At 50.5% G+C, this 18,815-nt stretch overlaps 1 protein-coding gene across 1 annotated transcript; it reads left to right on the forward strand.

Moving 5' to 3' along the window:
* Window positions 1-1,915: 1,915 nt before the first annotated feature.
* On the forward strand, window positions 1,916-3,339 carry ACTL9 (actin like 9). Its single transcript, XM_033198366.1, has one exon. It carries the CDS (start codon window positions 2,040-2,042, stop codon window positions 3,288-3,290), a length of 1,251 nt encoding a protein of 416 aa, XP_033054257.1. The 5' UTR covers window positions 1,916-2,039; the 3' UTR covers window positions 3,291-3,339.
* The last annotated feature ends 15,476 nt before the right edge of the window (window positions 3,340-18,815 follow it).

Consider the following 18,815-nt stretch of genomic DNA (forward strand, 5'->3'; position numbering starts at 1 on the left):
CTGAGGTAGGAGAATCGCTTGAATCTGGAAGGTGGAGGTTTCAGTGAGCCAAGATCGAGCCACTGCACTCCAGCTTGGGCAACAGAGTGAGACTGTCTCAAGAAAAAAAAAAAACAAAACAAAAAGATTTTGTCCTACTGAGTTGTTGTAGCTCCTTGTATATTTTTAATTAATTTGTGTATTTTACTTATCATCTGATAGACACTGTAAATACATATATTTTAATAAAATATCAAGTTGCTTCTGATTTATTTTCTGTTTTCTTTTCAGGACCAGCTTTGGGGCTGACACTTCTTCAGAGTTTTGTTAGCTTTATAATGTTTAAATATTAGCTTTATAATATATTAATATTTCTGGCCAGGCGCAGTGGCTCACACTTGTAATCCCAACACTTTGGGAAGCCAAGGAGGGCAGATTACTTGAAGTCAGGAGTTTGAGGTCAGCCTGGACAACATGGTGAAACCCCCTCCCTACTAAAACTATAAAAATTAGTTACGAATCGTGGTGCATGCTTGTAATCCCAGCTACTTGAGAGGCTGAGGCGGGAAGATTGCTTGAACCCAGGAGGTGAAGTTTGCAGTGAGCCAAGATTGTGCCACTGCACTCCAGCCTAGATGACAGAATGAGACACCATCTCAAAAAAAAAAAAAAATGGGGGGCACATTGTTACAGAAATAATATACTGTCTGGGCATGGTGGCTCACATCTGTAATTCCAGCACTTTGGGAGGCCGAGATAGAAGGATTGCTTGAGTCCAGGAATTCAAGACCAGCCTGGGCAACACAGTGAGACCCCATCTCTACAAAAAATGAACAAAATTAGCTGGGCGTGGTGGCACATGCCTGTAGTCAAGGATTCAAGTGATTCTCCTGCCTCAGCCTCCCCAGTAGCTGGGACCACAGGCATGCGCCACCATGCCAGGCTAATTTTTGTATTTTTTGGTAGAGACAGGTTTCACCATGTTGGCCAGGCTGGTCTCGAACTCCTGACCTCAGGTGATCTGCCTCAGCCTCCCAAAGTGCTGAGATTAGAGGTGTGAGCCACTATGCTCAGCCCCACTTATGAGGTTTTAACTGGCTGAAATCTGCTGGAACCAATATAGCCAACTGGAGTTGATGCAGAAAGAGCTTGCTGACATCACGCCACAAATTTCCCCTGCATGTTTCACTCCCTGTAAATATGCACATGCAGCCTATGAAGATACCTGCGCATGTCCCAGGACTTCCCAGACCTTCCCTTTCCTTCCACCCATCACCTGCTAATCCCAGAATCCACCCTCACCCGAACCTTTTCTTTCTTTCCTTTCTTTCTTTCTTTCTTGAGATGGAGTTTCGCTCTTGTTGCCCAGGCTGGAGTGCAATGGCGTGATCTCCGCTCACCACAACCTCCGCCTCCAGAATTCAAGCGATTCTCCTGCTTCAGCCTCTGGAGCAGCTGGAGCTACAGGCATGCATCACCACACCTGGCTAGTTTTTGTATTTTTAGTAGAGACGGGGTTTCTCCATGTTGATCAGGCTGGTCTCAAACTCTGGACCTCAGGTGATCCGCCCACCTTGGCTTCCCAAAGTGCTGGGATTACAGGTGTGAGCCACAGCGCCCGGCCTCAAAACTTTTCTAATAAAATTACTGCCTTAAAGCCAGCCAAGAAACAGATTTGAGATGGATTCCTAGCTCCCAGTGGGTCAATCTGCAACAAAAAGCTTGTCTTTTCTCAAAAACCAGGTGCCATCCTATTAGCTTCTAGCGCATCCCGCAGAAATGTGTCAGAGGGTCCTGCTCTGAAACGCTCATCTCCTCCTCCAAATTTGGCTCTTCTGAGAAGAGATGACAGCCTTGGGGCAGGCAGGGCTGGGCAAGGACCCATCCTCTTGGCTGCATTGTGATGTCTTAAGAAGGCTGAGGATGCACTGTGATGTCATAGATTGCGGGCTCACCCCCTCCCCCTCTCTGCCTGCCCTTGCTACTGGCCGGGCCTCAACCTCTTCTCCCCACAACCCCAACCCCAGAGGAAAAGCCCCCTCACCTGGGGTCCTGCAACCATGGATGCACGTCCACCCAAGCCCTCAGAATCCCAGTCCTCCCTGGAAGCCCCCAGGCCCGGCCCAAACCCCAGTCCCAAAGTGGTGAACATGCCCCTGCAGCGGGACTCCTCCAGCATGGTGGCTGACAGGCTGCCACCAAAGACGGGCGCGGTGGTTATTGACATGGGCACAGGCACCTGTAAGGTAGGTTTTGCTGGGCAGGCCAGCCCCACCTACACCGTGGCCACCATCCTGGGCTGCCAGCCTAAGAACCCCACCACCTCGGGGCAGTCGGGGCTGCAGACTTTCATCGGAGAGGCAGCCCGAGTGCGTCCGGAGCTGACGCTGGTGCAACCCCTGCGCAGCGGTATCGTAGTGGACTGGGATGCCGCCGAGCTCATCTGGCGCCACCTGCTGGAGCACGACCTCCGAGTGGCCACCCACGACCACCCGCTGCTGTTCTCCGACCCACCCTTCAGCCCGGCCACCAACCGCGAGAAGCTAGTGGAGGTGGCCTTCGAGTCACTGCGCTCCCCAGCCATGTACGTGGCATCGCAGTCGGTGTTGTCTGTCTACGCCCACGGGCGTGTCAGCGGGCTGGTGGTGGACACGGGACACGGGGTCACCTACACGGTGCCCGTCTTCCAGGGCTACAACCTGCCCCACGCCACGGAGCGTCTGGACCTGGCGGGCAACCACCTGACCGCCTTCCTGGCGGAGATGCTGCTCCAGGCCGGCCTGTCCCTGGGACAGCAGGACCTGGACCTGGTGGAGAACATTAAGCACCACTATTGCTATGTGGCCTCTGACTTCCAGAAGGAGCAGGCCCGGCCAGAGCAGGAGTACAAGCGGACCCTGAAGCTGCCCGACGGGCGCACGGTCACCCTGGGCAAGGAGCTGTTCCAGTGTCCGGAGCTGCTGTTCAACCCCCCAGAGGTCCCGGGGCTGTCCCCCGTCGGCCTCTCCACCATGGCCAAGCAGAGTCTCCGCAAGGTGTCCCTGGAGATGCGCATGAACTTGACCCAGAACGTGCTTCTCTGCGGGGGATCCTCGCTCTTCGCCGGCTTCCAAGGTCGCTTCCAGGCAGAGCTGCTGCGCACTCTGCCTCCCGAGACCCACGTGGTGGTGGCTGCCCAGCCCACCAGGAATTTCTCCGTGTGGATCGGAGGCTCCATCCTGGCCTCCCTGCGCGCCTTCCAGTCCTGCTGGGTCCTGCGGGAGCAGTACGAGGAGCAGGGTCCCTATATTGTGTACCGCAAATGCTACTGACCAGGGTGGAGCTGGGGAGGGTGTGGGGGCAGTAAAGCCTCTGCTACAGACGGCTCTGTCCTGTCCTTCCTCCAGGGCTTGCCCCATCCACTTCTGGACACCCCGCCCCACAGGCTGATCTAACTCACCTCCTGTGATATGTGCCCTGAGACACCCCAATGCTGACCCCCTAAAGCCACCTTCCCCATGAACAACTCCCAACAGACCACTAAATTCCAGTCCTGTCAACCCATCCTCCTGTGATCTGTGCCCCTCCCCAGGCACCCTTGGGTTGGGACACTCCCACCCCAGACCACCTCTGACAAATGCCCTTCCCATTTACACACTCCCAGAGATGGGGAGCTCACTACCTCAAGGCTATTGTTAGAAATATCACCTCCTCCTATGAGTCATAGGTAAGCCTCCACCTGGCACCTGCCCCCAATCCCAAACATGAAGAACATGAAAGGCTCTGACCACCCACTCCATGCCCACACACACTCCTAGGGTCTGCCACATACCCAAGCCACGTACCCAATTCCTTCCGTTTCTAGTTTAAGTGATTCATGCATTGATTCCACACACATTCATTAATTACCCACTAAGTGGTCAAGACATGCTCAAATTCTGACTCCGTAATCTCATCCCATTATCTATTGCTTTTGATATAGCACCCCAAAATACCCCTGGGCACCAAACCCTCCAAACCCTTAATATGCTCCTCAGGGCCCCCCCCCCACCCACTGTCTACCCCAGGATGCTCCAACCGCCTCCCAGAATCTTCCCATGAGTGCTCCAACCCCTAGGTGCACCCCCATAATCTGCCCTTTATTTCTAAACCCCCCAAACACAGCCCTAAATTCCACTTGTCAAGATTCCACTTGTTAAGATACCCCTGGTTCTCAGCACCCCAAATCCACCTCTTCATTGGTTTTCCCTAGGATGCCCCCTACAAGTGCTGACCCCCAAATCGATCACAGATACCTGGATTCTGACTTTCAAGAGTTTTTCCTACAATGGTCCCACCATGGGATGCACCTGGCATCCATCATCCCTGCTGAAATCTCCCCTCCCCTCAGGATTTTTCCCCCAGACCTCCCTTGGCTCCACCTCCACCGACCAGGTGCTCCCATCACCCATCCCCCATCCATCCTCCCAAAACACATCATTCGGAGATCCGCCCCCGAAACCCCAAGTTGGACCCCTGTTGCTCTAAGACCACTTACTTGCACTGCGTCTCCGCCCAAAATACTCCCAAATGTTCTCTCTCACAGGACACTTCCTGATCCCCTTCCTCAGCCCCCAACTCCTCCCAGGAAAGAGCCAGCCTCCCAAATGTCATGCTCTGGTCCCCAAGAGCATCCTATAATGACCCCACTAGACCCTAGACCCTCCTCTGTGTTCCGACACCTCCCAACTCCCTCCTGCACAGACTCCCCCAAAGATACCCTCCCAGGCACCCCATGGTGGACACCCCACCCTGGAACTCTCACAGGCTTTCTGGAACTCACTCCCCAAGACCATTCCCTGGACCCCATACTATCAAGCAAGACTTGGACATCAGAGGATAGTGACACTCCTAAGGGCTTCCCAATCCACTGCAACCCTGGGGCAGATACCCCAGGCAAGGAGCTTCACCTGGACACTGGCTCTCTGCCTCGCCCCAGCACAGGCCCCCAGGGCCCGTGTGCCCCAGGCTGTGCCTCCCCATCTCCCTCCATTCCATTAAAAGCCCATCTCTCAGCCTGTTCCTCTGAGTCCCCATGAGCTTTCCCTGGGACATGCACTGGGGATGCTCAAGGAGGCCTCTCCCACCCCACCCTGTCCCTGGCAGGGTCGGGATGGGGAATCCAGCCTCTCAGGATGGGGAGGCTGGACTTTCTCCCTACAGTTCGTACTGGGTTCCCTCTGGAGGTAGGACCCTCTGTCTCCATGCTCCCTAGCCCAGCCCGAGGGACATCCGGACCTCCAGCCAGCAATCTGGACACATCCCCCAGTTTATCAACATAGTAGACAGGAGCTGCTGGAGGTTATCCAAGTCTGTGTCAAGTCCGTTTTTTGCTCAGCCCAAGAAATCATTCATTCACTCATTCATTCATTCTTTCAGCCAGTCACTATTTAGGGAGCACCATCACAGGCTCTGTAGGCTCCTGCTGTGTCTTTCTGTGCATTGCTAACTTTTCGGGAGTTTTGTGCTCACTTGCTGTTGGTTGGTTGGTTGGTTGATTGGTTTTTGAAACAGGGTCTCACTCTGTCAGCCCAGCTGGAGTGCAGCGGCAGGATCATGACTCACTGCAGCCTCAGCCTCCCCCAGCTCAGGTGATCCTCCCACCTCAGTCTCCTGAATAGCTGGGACTACAGGTGCATGCCACCACATCTGGCTACTTTTTTGTAGTTTTAGGAGAGATGGGGTTTCGCCATGTTGCTCAAGCTGGTCTCCAACTCCTGGGCTCAGGCGATCCACCCACCTCTGCCTCCCAAAGTGCTGGAATTCCAGGCATGAGCCACCGCACCTGGCCTCACTTGATGTGTTTCTTTCTCCCTGAACCAGTGTGTGTGTCTCTGTCTCTGCCTCTCTCTCTCTCCCCCTCTGTCTCTTTCTCTCCCTTTCTGTCTGACTCACCTGTAAGAACCATGTTTATGGCCGGGCGCAGTGGCTCAAGCCTGTAATCCCAGCACTTTGGGAGGCCGAGACGGGCGGATCACGAGGTCAGGAGATCGAGACCATCCTGGCTAACACGGTGAAACCCCGTCTCTACTAAAAAAAAAATACAAAAAGCTAGCCGGGCGAGGTGGCAGGCGTCTGTAGTCCCAGCTACTCGGGAGGCTGAGGCAGGAGAATGGCGTAAACCCGGGAGGCGGAGCGTGCAGTGAGCTGAGATCCGGCCACTGCACTCCAGCCCGGGCGACAGAGCGAGACTCCGTCTCAAAAAAAAAAAAAAAAAAAAGAACCATGTTTATGCTCGGAATTTTCCAGATGGAAATGCATTTATTTGTGGAGCAGTGAGGTGACCTCACCTACCCTCCAAGTCTGCCGTGAGACACTCCCCACCCAGCCTGTCCCACTGTGTCCTGGAGACGAGGCTGCAGCTCCAGGCTCACCCTGGGTTAGTGTGAAATCCTCAGCTTGCAGGTGAGGGGCCCCCACTGACAGGTCAAGATCCCCAGGTCAGAAATATTCAGGGTTGGACCCCCTTTGACTCAACCTGGCTCTCCCCAAGGCAGGCTCAACCTGTGGAATGAACAGAACCCCCTACCAGGAGGTCATGGGGTGTTGAGGAGGCATTTCTTCTCCTCCACACCAGGGGGCAGCACCTCCAAGTTCGAAGGCATGAAATTCAGAACCATGATGCCTGGAGCAAGACAGACACCCAGACCCCAAGTAAGACCCACTCCAAGCTCCAGCCACAAGGCACAGAAGGTACGTGAGACAGGATGAGTCTCAGATGCCACAGGAAGTGAGGGTGATGCAGAAACCATGTCACCCCTGGACTCCTGGGAAACCCAGTGAATCCTCATTTAGATCAGGCTATGGTTCCCTGTTCCCTCAGCTCCAGACCTTCCCTGGGGCAGAAATTTCCTCTACAACCCTCCGGACAAGTGCCCTTCCCGTTTACACACTCCCAGAGATGGGGAGCTCACTACCTCAAAGCTGTTGTTAGAAATCTCACTTCCTCCTGTGACTCATAGGTAAGCCTCCACCTGCCACCTGCCCCCAACCCTGAGCACCAAGAACTCAAGACCCTGACCACCACCCCCTCCAGGCCCACACACACCCTCAGGGTCTGCCACCATGCTTGGCTAATCGTTTTGATTTTTAGTAGACATGAGATCTGGCTATGTTGCCCAGGCTGGTCTTGAACTCCTGAGCTCAAATGATTCTCTCGCCTCAGCCTCCCAATTCTCCAATTTCCTTTGCCTCAGCCTCTCAGGTCCCCAATTTCTTCAATTCTGATTCAAGTCATTCATACATTGATCCCACAAACATTCATTGATCACCCGCTATGCGCCCAAATCTAAGGAAACCACAGCAAACAAGAAATGGGGCCAGGTATGGTGGCTCACTCCTATAATGCCAGCACTTTGAAAGGCTGAGGTAAGAGGATTGCTTGAGCTCAGGAGTTCAAGACCAGACTGGGCAGCATAGCCAGATCTCATCTCTACTAAAACTCAAAAAGATTTGCCAAGCATGGTGGCACCTTAGTCCCAGCCACTTGGAAAAGATGGGAGGCTCACTTGCACTCAGGAGTTCAAGACCAGCCTGGGAAACACAGCCAGACCTCATCTCTACTAACAATCCAAAACACTAGGCAAGGCGCAGTGACTCACGCCTATAATTCCCGCACTGTGGGAGACCGAGGCAGGTGGATCACCTGAGGTCAGGAGTTCTAAACCAGCCAAGCCAACATGGTGAAGCCCTATCTCTACTAAAAATACAAAAATTAGCTTTGATACCAAGAGTTGTTCTAAAGTTAGTTAAAAAATAACAGCTATAACCACATGACCAGTTACAGAAATGAGGACTGTAGCTGTCAACAATATTTCTTCCTTAATTTGCTATGAATGTGTTTACAGGTATATAAAATATCTTTGTCTTATCCCTTCTCTTATCATGTAACATAAGGTTTATTAGGCCAGGTATGGTGGCTCGTGCCTGTAATCCCAGTATTTTGGGAGGCTGAGGTGGGAGGATCACTTGAGCCAGGAGTTCAAGACCAGCTTAGGCAACATAGTGAGATCCTATCTCTACCAAAATAAAAATACTAGCCAGATGTGGTGGTGTGCACCTGTAGTCCCAGCTACTCAGGAGGCTGAGGTGGGAGGATTGCTTGAGCCCAGGAGTTGGAGGCTACAGTGAGCTATAATCATACTATTGCACTCCAGCTTGGGCGACAGAGAAAGACCCTGGAAAGAAAGAATAGAAAAGAAAAGAAGAAAATAAAAGGGGAATCTCAGATCCTACTCAAGACCCACTGAATCATTTTAACAAAATCCACAGGGGATTCCTCAGCACATTAAAGTTTGAAAAGCGGCCAGGCATGGTGGCTCACACCTGTAATCCCAGCACTTTGGGAGCCCAAGGTGGGCAGATCGCTTGAGGTCAGGAGTTCAAATCCAGCCTGGCCAACATGGCAAAACCCCATCTCTATTAAAGACAAAAATTAGCTGGGCATGGTGGCCGGTGCCTGTAGTCCCAGCTACCCAGGAGGCTGAGGCAAGAGAATCACTTGAACCTGGGAGGCGGAGGTTGCCACTGCATTCCAGCCTGGGTGACAGAGTGGGACTCTGTTTAAAAAAATAAATAAATAAGGTTTGAAAAGCATTGAAAAAAATTAAAATAAAAAATAATTAAATATAAATTAAAAAATAAATTAAAAAATAAATTAATCTCAATCTCTCTCTCCCATCTTATCAAAGGTAGCCCCACAAATCCCAGCTGCCACAAAAGAAATGATTACAACAGTTGACTTCATTCAAAACAACCCCCAAAAAATCTGCAAGGTCAAAATCACCCCCATCCAAGTCAAAAGACAAATGACCATTTAAAAATAATAAATAGGTCGGGGCAGTGGCTCATGTCTGTAATCCCAGCACTTTGGGAGGCTGAGGTGGGTGGATCACGATGTCAGGAGTTCGAGACCAGCCTGGCCAACATGGTGAAACCTTGTGTCTACTAAAAATACAAAAATTAGCCAGGCGTGGTGGTAGGCGCCTGCAATCCCAGCCACTCAGGAGGCTGAGGCAGGAGAATCGCTTGGACCTGGGAGGTGGAGATTGCAGTGAGCTGAGATCAAGCCATTGCACTCCAGCCTGGGCAACAGAGCAAGACTCTGTCTCAAAAAATAAATAAATAAAATAATAATAATAATAATAATTTGTAATGACAAATGGAAAAAATACTTGGAACTCACAACAGAAAGGAATAACGTCTGTCATATATAAAGAGCTCTCAGAAAGAATCAACAGGAAAAATACCACAAGGGTATGTGAAAAAGTTAGCAAAGGATATGAACACGGAGCTCATCAAGAAAGAAAGACAAACTGTTTTTAGACACAGGAGAAGATGCTCAATTTCATAAGGGAAATGAACATTACACCTATACTGCGATGTCGTTTTAACCCATCAGATTGGTGATCAAAAGATTTGATAACACTCACCGTTGGTGAGGTTCTGGGGAAACTAGCACTGTTTTACCTTGAAAGTGGGGAGGGAAATTGGTACAACTCTATGCAGGACATATTGCCGCCACACACACCTGGCCCAGCTATGGTACTTCCAGGAATGTCTCCTTCTGATACGATCAACTTGTATGCGAAATGACGTCAATGTAGTTATCCATCATCTGTGACATGGCGTTTTCTGGCCGCAAAACACTGGAAACAAGATACGCGACCATCCATACAAACCAATTAAATAAATTGTATTCCAACACAAGAGAAATGCTACACGGGCTTTAAAATAAATGAGCAAGCTGTGTTCTGACGTGGAGTGATCCCCAAGATACAGTGTGGCAAAAAAGACAGCCCAGAACAGTATGTTATCTTTAACATAAAAAGAGGAATAAAAGGAGATGTGGGTGTTTGCTTTAAAATGTCTAGAATATTCTGAGGTTTTGAGAAAGTTTTTTGCTTTGTTTTTTTTTTTTTTTTTGAGAGGGAGTCTCGCTGTGTCACCAGGCTGGAGTACAGTGGCGTGATTTCGGCTCACTGCAAGCTCTGCCTCCCAGGTTCATGCCATCCTCCTGCCTCAGCCTCCCGAGTAGCTGGGATTACAGGTGCCTGCCACCATGCCTGGCTAATTTTTTGTATTTTCACTAGAGACAGGGTTTCACTGTGTCAGCCAGGATGGTCTCGATCTCCTGACCTTGTGATCCACCCACCTCGGCCTCCCAAAGTGCTGGGATTACAGGCGTGAGCCACCACATCCAGCCTGGAGCAAGATTTTAAACAAAAAAAAAAAAAAAAGAAAAGAAAAAAGAAAATGTCTAGTATAGATCAGGCACAGTGGCTCACACCTGTAATCCCAGCATTTTGGGAGGCAGAAGCCAGAAGACTGTTTGAGGCCAGGAGTTCGAGACCAGCCTGGGCAATGTAGTGACACCTCAGTCTCTACAAAAATACAAATATTAGCCAGGAGTGGTGGTGCACGTCTATAATCCCAGCTACTCAGGGGTCTGTGGCAGGAGGATGGCTTGAGCCCAGGAGGTTGAGGCTGCAGTGAGCCGTGAACGTACCTCAGCACTCCAGCCTGGGCAACAGAGCAAGACCCTGTCTCAATTTAAAAAAAAAAAGTCTAGAATAGGCTGGGAGTGGTGGCTCACACCTGTAATTGTGGGAGGCTGAGGCGAGACGGTCACTTGAGCCTAGAATTCGAGACCAGCTTGGGCAACAAAATGGGAATACATCTCTACAAAACAAATCTTAAAAAATGTTTTTAATTAAAAAAAAATTTTTTAGGCCGGGTGCAGCAGCTCATGCCTGTAATCCCAACACTTTGGGAGGCCAAGGCAAACAGATCACGAGGTCAGGAGATCAAGACCATCTTGGCCAACATGGTGAAATCCCGCCTTCTACTAAAATACAAAACTTTAACCCAGCATGGTGGCACGTGCCTGTAGTCCCAGCTATTTGGGAAGCTGAGGCAGGGGAATCGCTTGAACCCGGGAGGCGGAGGTTGCTGTGAGCCGAGATCGCACCACTACACTCCAGCCTGGTGACAGAGTGAGACTCCATCTCAAAAAAAAAAAAAAAAATAAATAATCAAAAGATAAAGCAAAAAATAAAATGTCCATCTCAAATATCACAAAAAGAAAAGCTGAAAAAAACTAAAAACTATCTCAAAGATCACAAAAAGAAAAACTGAACAGTGGCAGCTTCCATGCCAGTGTTTCTCAGCCTACATTTCATTATTGCCCCATGAGGAGCCTTTTTAAACATCTTTTTCCTAGTTCCTCCCCTGCCATGAAAGTTTAAGATGGTGGATGTATTGCATAGCTGCCTAACTGAAGTATTTAAATTTTGAACCACGTGAATATAAATATGTAATACATATTTTTTTTGAGATAGGGTCTCACTCTGTTGCCCAGGCTGGAATACAGTGGCACAATCACAGTTCACTGCAGCCATGATTATAACCTCCTTCAACTCAGCTCACGCCATCCTCCCATCTCAGCCCTCTGAATAGCTGGCACTACAGGCACACGCCCCCACATCTCGCTTTTTTTTTTTTTTTTTTAATTTTTTGTAGAGATAGGGTCTCACTATGTCGCCCAGGCTGGTTTCAAATTCCTGGGCTCCAGCAGTCCTCCTGCCTCAGCCTCCCAAAGTTCTGGGATTACAGATGTGAGCCACCATGCCTGGCCATGAGTGTGTGTGTGTGTGTGTGTGTATACACGTATATATATACACACACACACATATATATACACATATATATATGAGTGTGTATGTGTGTGTGTATATATATATATATATTTTTTTTTTTTTTTTTTTTTGAGATGGAGTCTTGTTCTATCACCCAGGCTGGAGTGCAGTGGTGCGATCTTGGCTCACTGCAAGCTCCGCCTCCCAGGTTCACACCATTCTCCTGCCTCAGCCTCCCCAGCAGCTGGGACTACAGGCACCCGCCACCACACCCGGCTAATTTTTTTGTATTTTTAGTAGAGACGGGGTTTCACCGTGTTAGCCAGGATGGTCTCGATCTCCTGACCTCGTGATCCACCCGCCTCGGCCTCCCAAAGTGCTGGGATTACAGGCGTGAGCCACCACACCCGGCCGGCCATGAGTATATTTTAAAATATGGATGTTTGCTTTAGGATCCTCTGGTGTCCACCCAGACAGTTCTTTTTCTTTCCTAATCTTTTCCCTAGTTGTGACCATCAAATTTCTGTTTGATTTATTGTTAACCAATGGTGTCACCACCCCCGACCGTGAGTTCCATGAGGACAGGGCCCCCCAGTGTCACTGCTATGTTCCCAGCTTCCAGAACAGCACTCATCATGCAGTCATGAGCGATAAATGTTTGTTGAATGACTGAATGATCCACAACATTCAAACATGATTGAGTGACTGAATAAATGAGCCAAGAAGAATCCTCTTCTGTGGGAGGCCACTTCCCCTCTCTTCCTTAGACATTGGAGTCAGACAGGCCTGGGTTCCAGGCAGCTTCCTCACATGCTGTGTGACCTTAGACAAGTGGCCTGACCTCTCTGAGCCACACCTGAAAAATGGAGCCGTGTCAGCGCTCACTTCAGGGGAGTTTTATGAAGATAAAATGAGCTCATGCAGGCTCTCTGGGTAGTGTAGAAGGACATCTCTTAAATTTCAGTCGCCTTTAAGATGGGAGGCTGGAACCTTTCGAGTTTATATATGAATGTAATTGCTTGAATGTTTTATGATGCAAATACCTCCATAGACATATATATATATATATATATATATATATATATATATAATTTTTTTTTTTTTTTTTTTTTTTGGAGACTGAGTCTCACTCTATCACTCAGGCTGGAGTGCAGTGGTACGATCTTGGCTCACTGCAACCTCTGCCTCCTGGGTTCAAGCAATTTTCCTAACTCAGCCTCCCGAGCAACTGGGATTACAGGTGCCCGCCACCAAGCCCAGCCTAATTTTTGTACTTATAATAGAGATGGGGTTTCACCATGTTGGCCAGGCTGGTCTCTAACTCCTGACCTCAAATGATCCTCCTGCCTCGGCCTTCCAAAGTCCTGGGATTACAGGCGTGAGTCACCACGCCTGGCCAGACATAATTTTTTTTTGTTTTTGAGATGGAGTCTTGCTCTGTTGCCCAGGCTGGAGTGCAGTGGCATGATCTGGGCTCACTGCAAGCTCCACCTCCCAGGTTCACGCCATTCTCCTGCCTCGGTCTCTCGAGTACCTGGGAATACAGGCACCCGCCACAACGTCCAGCTAATTTTTTGTATTTTTAGTAGAGACGGGGTTTCACCGTGTTAGCCAGGATGGTCTCAATCTCCTGACCTCGTGATCCGCCCGCCTCGGCCTCCCAAAGTGCTGGGATTACAGGTGTGAGCCATCGCGCCCAGCTGACCATAAATTTTTAAAATTGCTTTTTGACTAATGCATGAGGTGGACTTAGCATGCTTAGTACACATCTAGCTCTCAATAGGTGGTGGGGCTGCTGATGCAACTAGATCATGTCAAAGATGGACTCCTAAGTCCAGACTTGGACTCACCCTCCAGATAGACAGAGAGCAACCCAGGACCCAGAAATCTGGAAACTGTCTCTCAAGGGTTTGAGCAGACAGAGAGGGCCCCCATTTATCACGAGGCCCAGGAGAGGAAGTATTTGGCGAAGACAGGATTATTCCGCTAGGGAAGTGATGAACCCAGCAGAGATGATGCTGAGGCCACCAATTCAGGGTGAGTAGATGCAGAGGCAAGCTTGGCTTCATTTTAAAATTTGACACCAAAGTACCAGGTGCAGCGCCTTGTACCTGTAATCCCAACACTGGGAGGCAGAGGCAGGAGAATCAGTTGCACACAGGAGTTTGCGACCAGCCTGAGCAACATAGCAAGATCCTGACTCTACAAAAGCTAAAAAAATTAGCCTGGCATGGTGGCACATGCCTGTAGTCCCAGCTACTTGGGAGGCTGAGACAGGTGGATCACTTGAGCCAGGAGTTCAAGGCTGCAGTGAGCTATGATCATGCTACTGCACTCCAGCCTGGATGACAGAGTAAGACCATGTGTCAAGAAAAAAGAAAACATAAAAAAAAAAAGAACACTTCGGGCCAGGCACAGTGGCTCATGCCTGTAATCCCAGCACTTTGGGAGGCCAAGGCAGGCAGATTAACTGAGGTCAGGAATTCGAGACCAGCCTGGCCTACATGGTGAAACCCCATCTCTACTATAAGTACAAAAATTAGCCAGGCATGGTGGCACGTGCCTGTAATCCCAGCTACTCGGGAGGCTGAGGCATAAGAATTGCTTGAACCAAGGAAGTGGAGGTTGCAGTGAGCAGAGATTGCATCACTGCACTCCAGCCTGGGCAACAAAGCAAGACTCTGTCTCAAAAACAAAACAAAAAGAAACAAACAAAGAAAAAAAGGAACATTGCATTGAAATATCATTTACCTTGATGGCTGTGATTTTTGTTTTTTTTTGTTTTTTTTTTTTTGAGACGGTGTCTGGCTCTGTCACCCGGGCTGGAGTGCAGTGGCCGGATCTCAGCTCACTGCAAGCTCCGCCTCCCGGGTTTACGCCATTCTCCTGCCTCAGCCTCCAGAGTAGCTGGGACTACAGGCGCCCGCCACCTCGCCTGGCTAGTTTTTTGTATTTTTTAAGTAGAGACGGGGTTTCACCGTATTAGCCAGGATGGTCTCGATCTCCTGACCTCGTGATCCACCCGTCTCGGCCTCCCAAAGTGCCGGGATTACAGGCTTGAGCCACCGCGCCCGGCCTGGCTGTGATTTTTGATGCTCCCTTGAATTTTACTCAGGGGAAAACCTGACTCCCTTTACCCTCATCCCAACCCCACAGAGGAAGACAGCTCTTGGAAGTCTTCCCAGGGGAGACTCAAGGTGCGGAACCCAGCAGGAGCCTGGGTGAGACTGGCCCAGATGGAGACCAGGGACTCACCCCTACCTGCAGCCCCCAGGCCCACTCCACCCAGGCCGCTGTGTCAGGAACAAGACGGACCCCCCAGCCAACACCTCGCCCCAGCACAGCAGAATTAAACCCTACCTAGAAAGGAGACATTGAATTCCCAACACACAGGGAATCCTGGTTTTAGCAGGATCATCCCCTCCCCGCCCCCCAACACACATCCCTATACCCTCACTCCCAGCTGTGCACCTGCCGGTCTCCTAAAACTTCACTGGGCAGATGTGGCCTCCAGATGTGGGGAAGAGCAGAAAGCCGGGGCCGGACTGAGTAACAGAGTTCAACATCGGAGGCTAAGGAATTTTGCCAGAACTCCACTGACTGCTGACCGAGGAGAGCAGTGAGTACAATCTGGGTCCGGCCCACCTGGTTGGCAGTCGCCCCTCAGCGGGATCATCTGACCTCCTGCACCCCCCTTCCTTCCATCCCCTTCTCCCCAGCCCCCTGTCTCCCTGCAGCCCAAGCTAGACCCCCTCCTCCCTCCTGGGCACCCAGCAGCCTTTTCTTCCCCTCTCAGTCTACCAACCCCCAACTAAAAACCCTATGAATCTCCTGTGCTAGAAGTAAACCTGACTATGCTCCTCTCCTGCTCTATATCCTTCGATGGCTCCCTATGGCCCTGGGGCTAATCCATTTTCCCAGAACCCCACTGATGAATGACTCCTCCCCATTGTTCTCCTGCTCATCCTTCTTTGTTCCCTCATTGCACTCTGTACTCCAGCCCCTTCTTTGTTCTCTCAAACTCAGCACTTTGCCTCCCACCTCAGGGTCTTTGCACCTGCTGTTCCCATCACCTGGAACACTTCCTTTCCTGACATCTTTCCCCGGTTCACACCTATGCCAGCTTCAGATCTCAGGGAAGTCCCCATGCGACCAACCAGACAGATCAGGACACCCAGCACCAGGCGTCAGTTCACCCTAACATTTATTAGGATCAAACGTTATGCTGTATGCCCAACTGGAGTCAGGTTGCCCCCGACCCGGCCCCGGTTCCCCTTCCAGGAGAGCATGGGCTGTGTAGGTATCTTGTTCACTACCATATTCAGGAACTCACACTTGATAATCTCAGAGCTTTCCACAGAGCAGAAGAAACAAACAACAAATGCAGGCAGAAATGAAGATTTCAGGTGACAAAAAGTGCCCCGAGTGAGGCGAGAGGATCATTTGAGGCCAGGAGTTTCAAACCAGTCTGGGCAACATAGCAAGACCCCATCTCTACAAAAATAAAAATAAAAAATTAGCCAGACATAGTGGGACGTGCCTGTACTCCCAGCTACTTGGGAGGCTGAGGCAGGTGGATCACTTGAGCCCAGGAGTTTGAGACCAGCCTGAGCAACATAGTGAGATCCTGTCTTTACCAAAAAATTAAAATTAAAAATTTAGCCAGGCGTGGCCGGGTTTTATTGAGTCAGGGTCTTGCTCAGTCACCCCAGTTGGAGTGCAGTGGTGCAATCACAGCTTACTGCAGCCTTTAACTCCTGGACTCAAGTGATCCTCCTGCCTCAGCCTCCCAAGTAGCTGAGAGTACAGGCGTGTGCCACCACCCAAATGTGTTTTGTAATTGACAGCCACAGGGACAACTTTGGATTTTTTCTCTAGAAGGAATAGGGAGCGATGGGAAGATGGATAGCATGGAAGTGGCAGCGTATGGGGCAACTGAGTGGTTTCAGGAAAATGAGGAGGTGACAGGGTGTGCAAAACTTGGAAGTGGGTGAATTTAAGCTGCCTTTTGGGGGACAGAAGGATGAGGGTTATTGGCAGGTCTCTGGAGGTCCCAAAACCTCCTGCACAATAAATTCTACAACTTTTGTGATTTGTCCAAGAACAGCTACAGACACGTGGCTCAGCATCAGGAGAGGAAGTGAGCTTGGGGTGTGCAGGGTGAGAGGTCCTTGGAGGGCCTTAGGAACCACAGAGCAGGCCAGATGCAGTGGCTCACACCTGTAATCCCAGCACTTCGGGCAGCCAAAGTGGGCAGATGACCTGAGTTCAGGAGTTCGAGACCAGCCTGACCAACAAGGTGAAAGCCCATCTCTACTAAAAATACGAAAATTAGCCAGGCATGGTAGTGCACCCCGGTAATCCCAGCTACTCAGGAGGCTGAGGCAGGAGAATTGCTTGAACCCGGGAGGTGGAGGTTGCAGTGAGCCAAGGTCACGCCACTCTACTCCAGCCTGGCAACAGAGTGAGACTCCATCTCAAAAAAAAAAAAAAAGGAGAGAGAGACTAAAAAAAAAAAACCTGGAGCATCAGAGCTCAAATGGGGAAACTGAGTCACAGAGCAGCACAGTGGCCTGCTCAAGGCCATCCAGCATGTCCGTGGCAGAGTTGAGAACCCAGGTTTCCTGCCTGCCAGATCCAGCTCATCTCACCACCCTCCCCTGTTTCCGGAGGAAATGGAATTTGAATTAGGATTTGGATTATTCCTGGGTTTGCCAAGGAGGAGAGAGATGAGGATATTCTGTGTAAGGGAACAGCGAGGATAAAAGTGTGGAGTCTGGAGTAAAGCAAGATGCAGGAAGTGAATAACAGTGATAGCCAGCATGCAGCAGGTGCATTAGGACCTGCTAGACTCAGTTGTCACCGCTCCGGGGGTGTCACCTCCTTGACTTCTCCCTCAGCCCTCAGGGGGTAGGAACTACAATTATCTCCATTCTGTAGAAGAAGAAACTGAGGCCCAGAGAGGCAAAGCAAAGTCGTGAGAAGCAGGGTAGAGCCCTCTTCGCTCTGTCTAAGAACCCAGTCTGGGACGGGGTTTCTTAGTCTTTCACCATGACCCCAAACCTGGGCCCCAAGACAGGAAGACAGTGGCCAGGGCAGCCCTGCTGGGGACGAGGGCGGGCGAGGAGGGCCCAGGCCAAACCACAGGACAGGATTTCTCAGAATTTACAGTATGGGGAAGAGGGGAGGCTGGGGCTGCCCCCAGGTCCTTCGTAGCTGGGAGAGATGGGGCGATGGAGGAGGGGCACACTAGTGGCCTTAGGGGAAGGGCTCAACTCTCCTCTATCCCCTACCTCCTCCGCAAGGCTTCAGCCCCACAACACTGCATGAGGGGGGTGCATATGGACCTTCACCCCCAGGCTCAAGCACACATGTGTATACATGTAGGCATCAGGTCCACACCTACACACCCTGATCTGAGCACACATGTGAACACGCATGTGCTGTGTCTCCCATGCAAAAAGGGGCTGGAGTGTTTGTGCATGTGACTTACTTCCCTACCCAGACAGGTCTAGGCGCTTCACACCCAGTCACCCTGGCACACCCACAAAGCCAGGGCTAGCAGGGTTCCCACACCCCCATCTCCAAGTGGGGGCCAACGAGGGGTGATTCTCCTCCCATATCCTCATACTCTGCACCCTGTTCCTGATCTCTCTGTCCCTTTTGATCTCAGGAGCAGGCCTTCCTCTGGGCATGGCAGACTCACCATTTTTTTTTTTTTTTTCTTTTTGAAACAGAGTCTTGCTCTGTCACCCAGGCTAAAGTGCAGTGGCACGATCTTGGCTCATTGCAACCTCTGCCTCCCAAGTTCAAGCGCTTCTCATGTCTCAGCCTCCCAAGTAGCTGGGATTACAGGCACCCACCACCACGCCCGACTAATTTTTGTATTTTTAGTAGAGACAGGGTTTCATCATGTCAGCCAGGATGGTCTTGAACTCCTGGCCTCAAGTGATCCACTGTCTCGGCCTCTCAAAGTGCTGGGATTATAGGCATGAGCCAACACACTCGGCCTCATTCGCATTTTTTTTAATTGAGGTGAAATTTACATAACATAAAATTAATCATTTTAAAGCATCCAATCCAATGTGGCCTTTAGTGCCTTCACAATGGTGTGCAGTCAGGCATTGGTGGTTCAGTGGTAGAATTCTCACCTGCCACAATGGTGTACAGTGAGCGCCTCCA

Source organism: Trachypithecus francoisi, unplaced genomic scaffold (genome assembly GCF_009764315.1).
Source record: "Trachypithecus francoisi isolate TF-2019V2 unplaced genomic scaffold, Tfra_2.0 Lachesis_group5, whole genome shotgun sequence".
Taxonomy (NCBI): Eukaryota; Metazoa; Chordata; class Mammalia; order Primates; family Cercopithecidae; genus Trachypithecus; species Trachypithecus francoisi.

What these genes read in the sequence shown, in the direction of transcription:
- ACTL9 (XM_033198366.1), top strand. Translation starts at nt 2,040, where the DNA reads ATGGATGCACGTCCACCCAAGCCCTCAGAATCCCAGTCCTCCCTGGAA.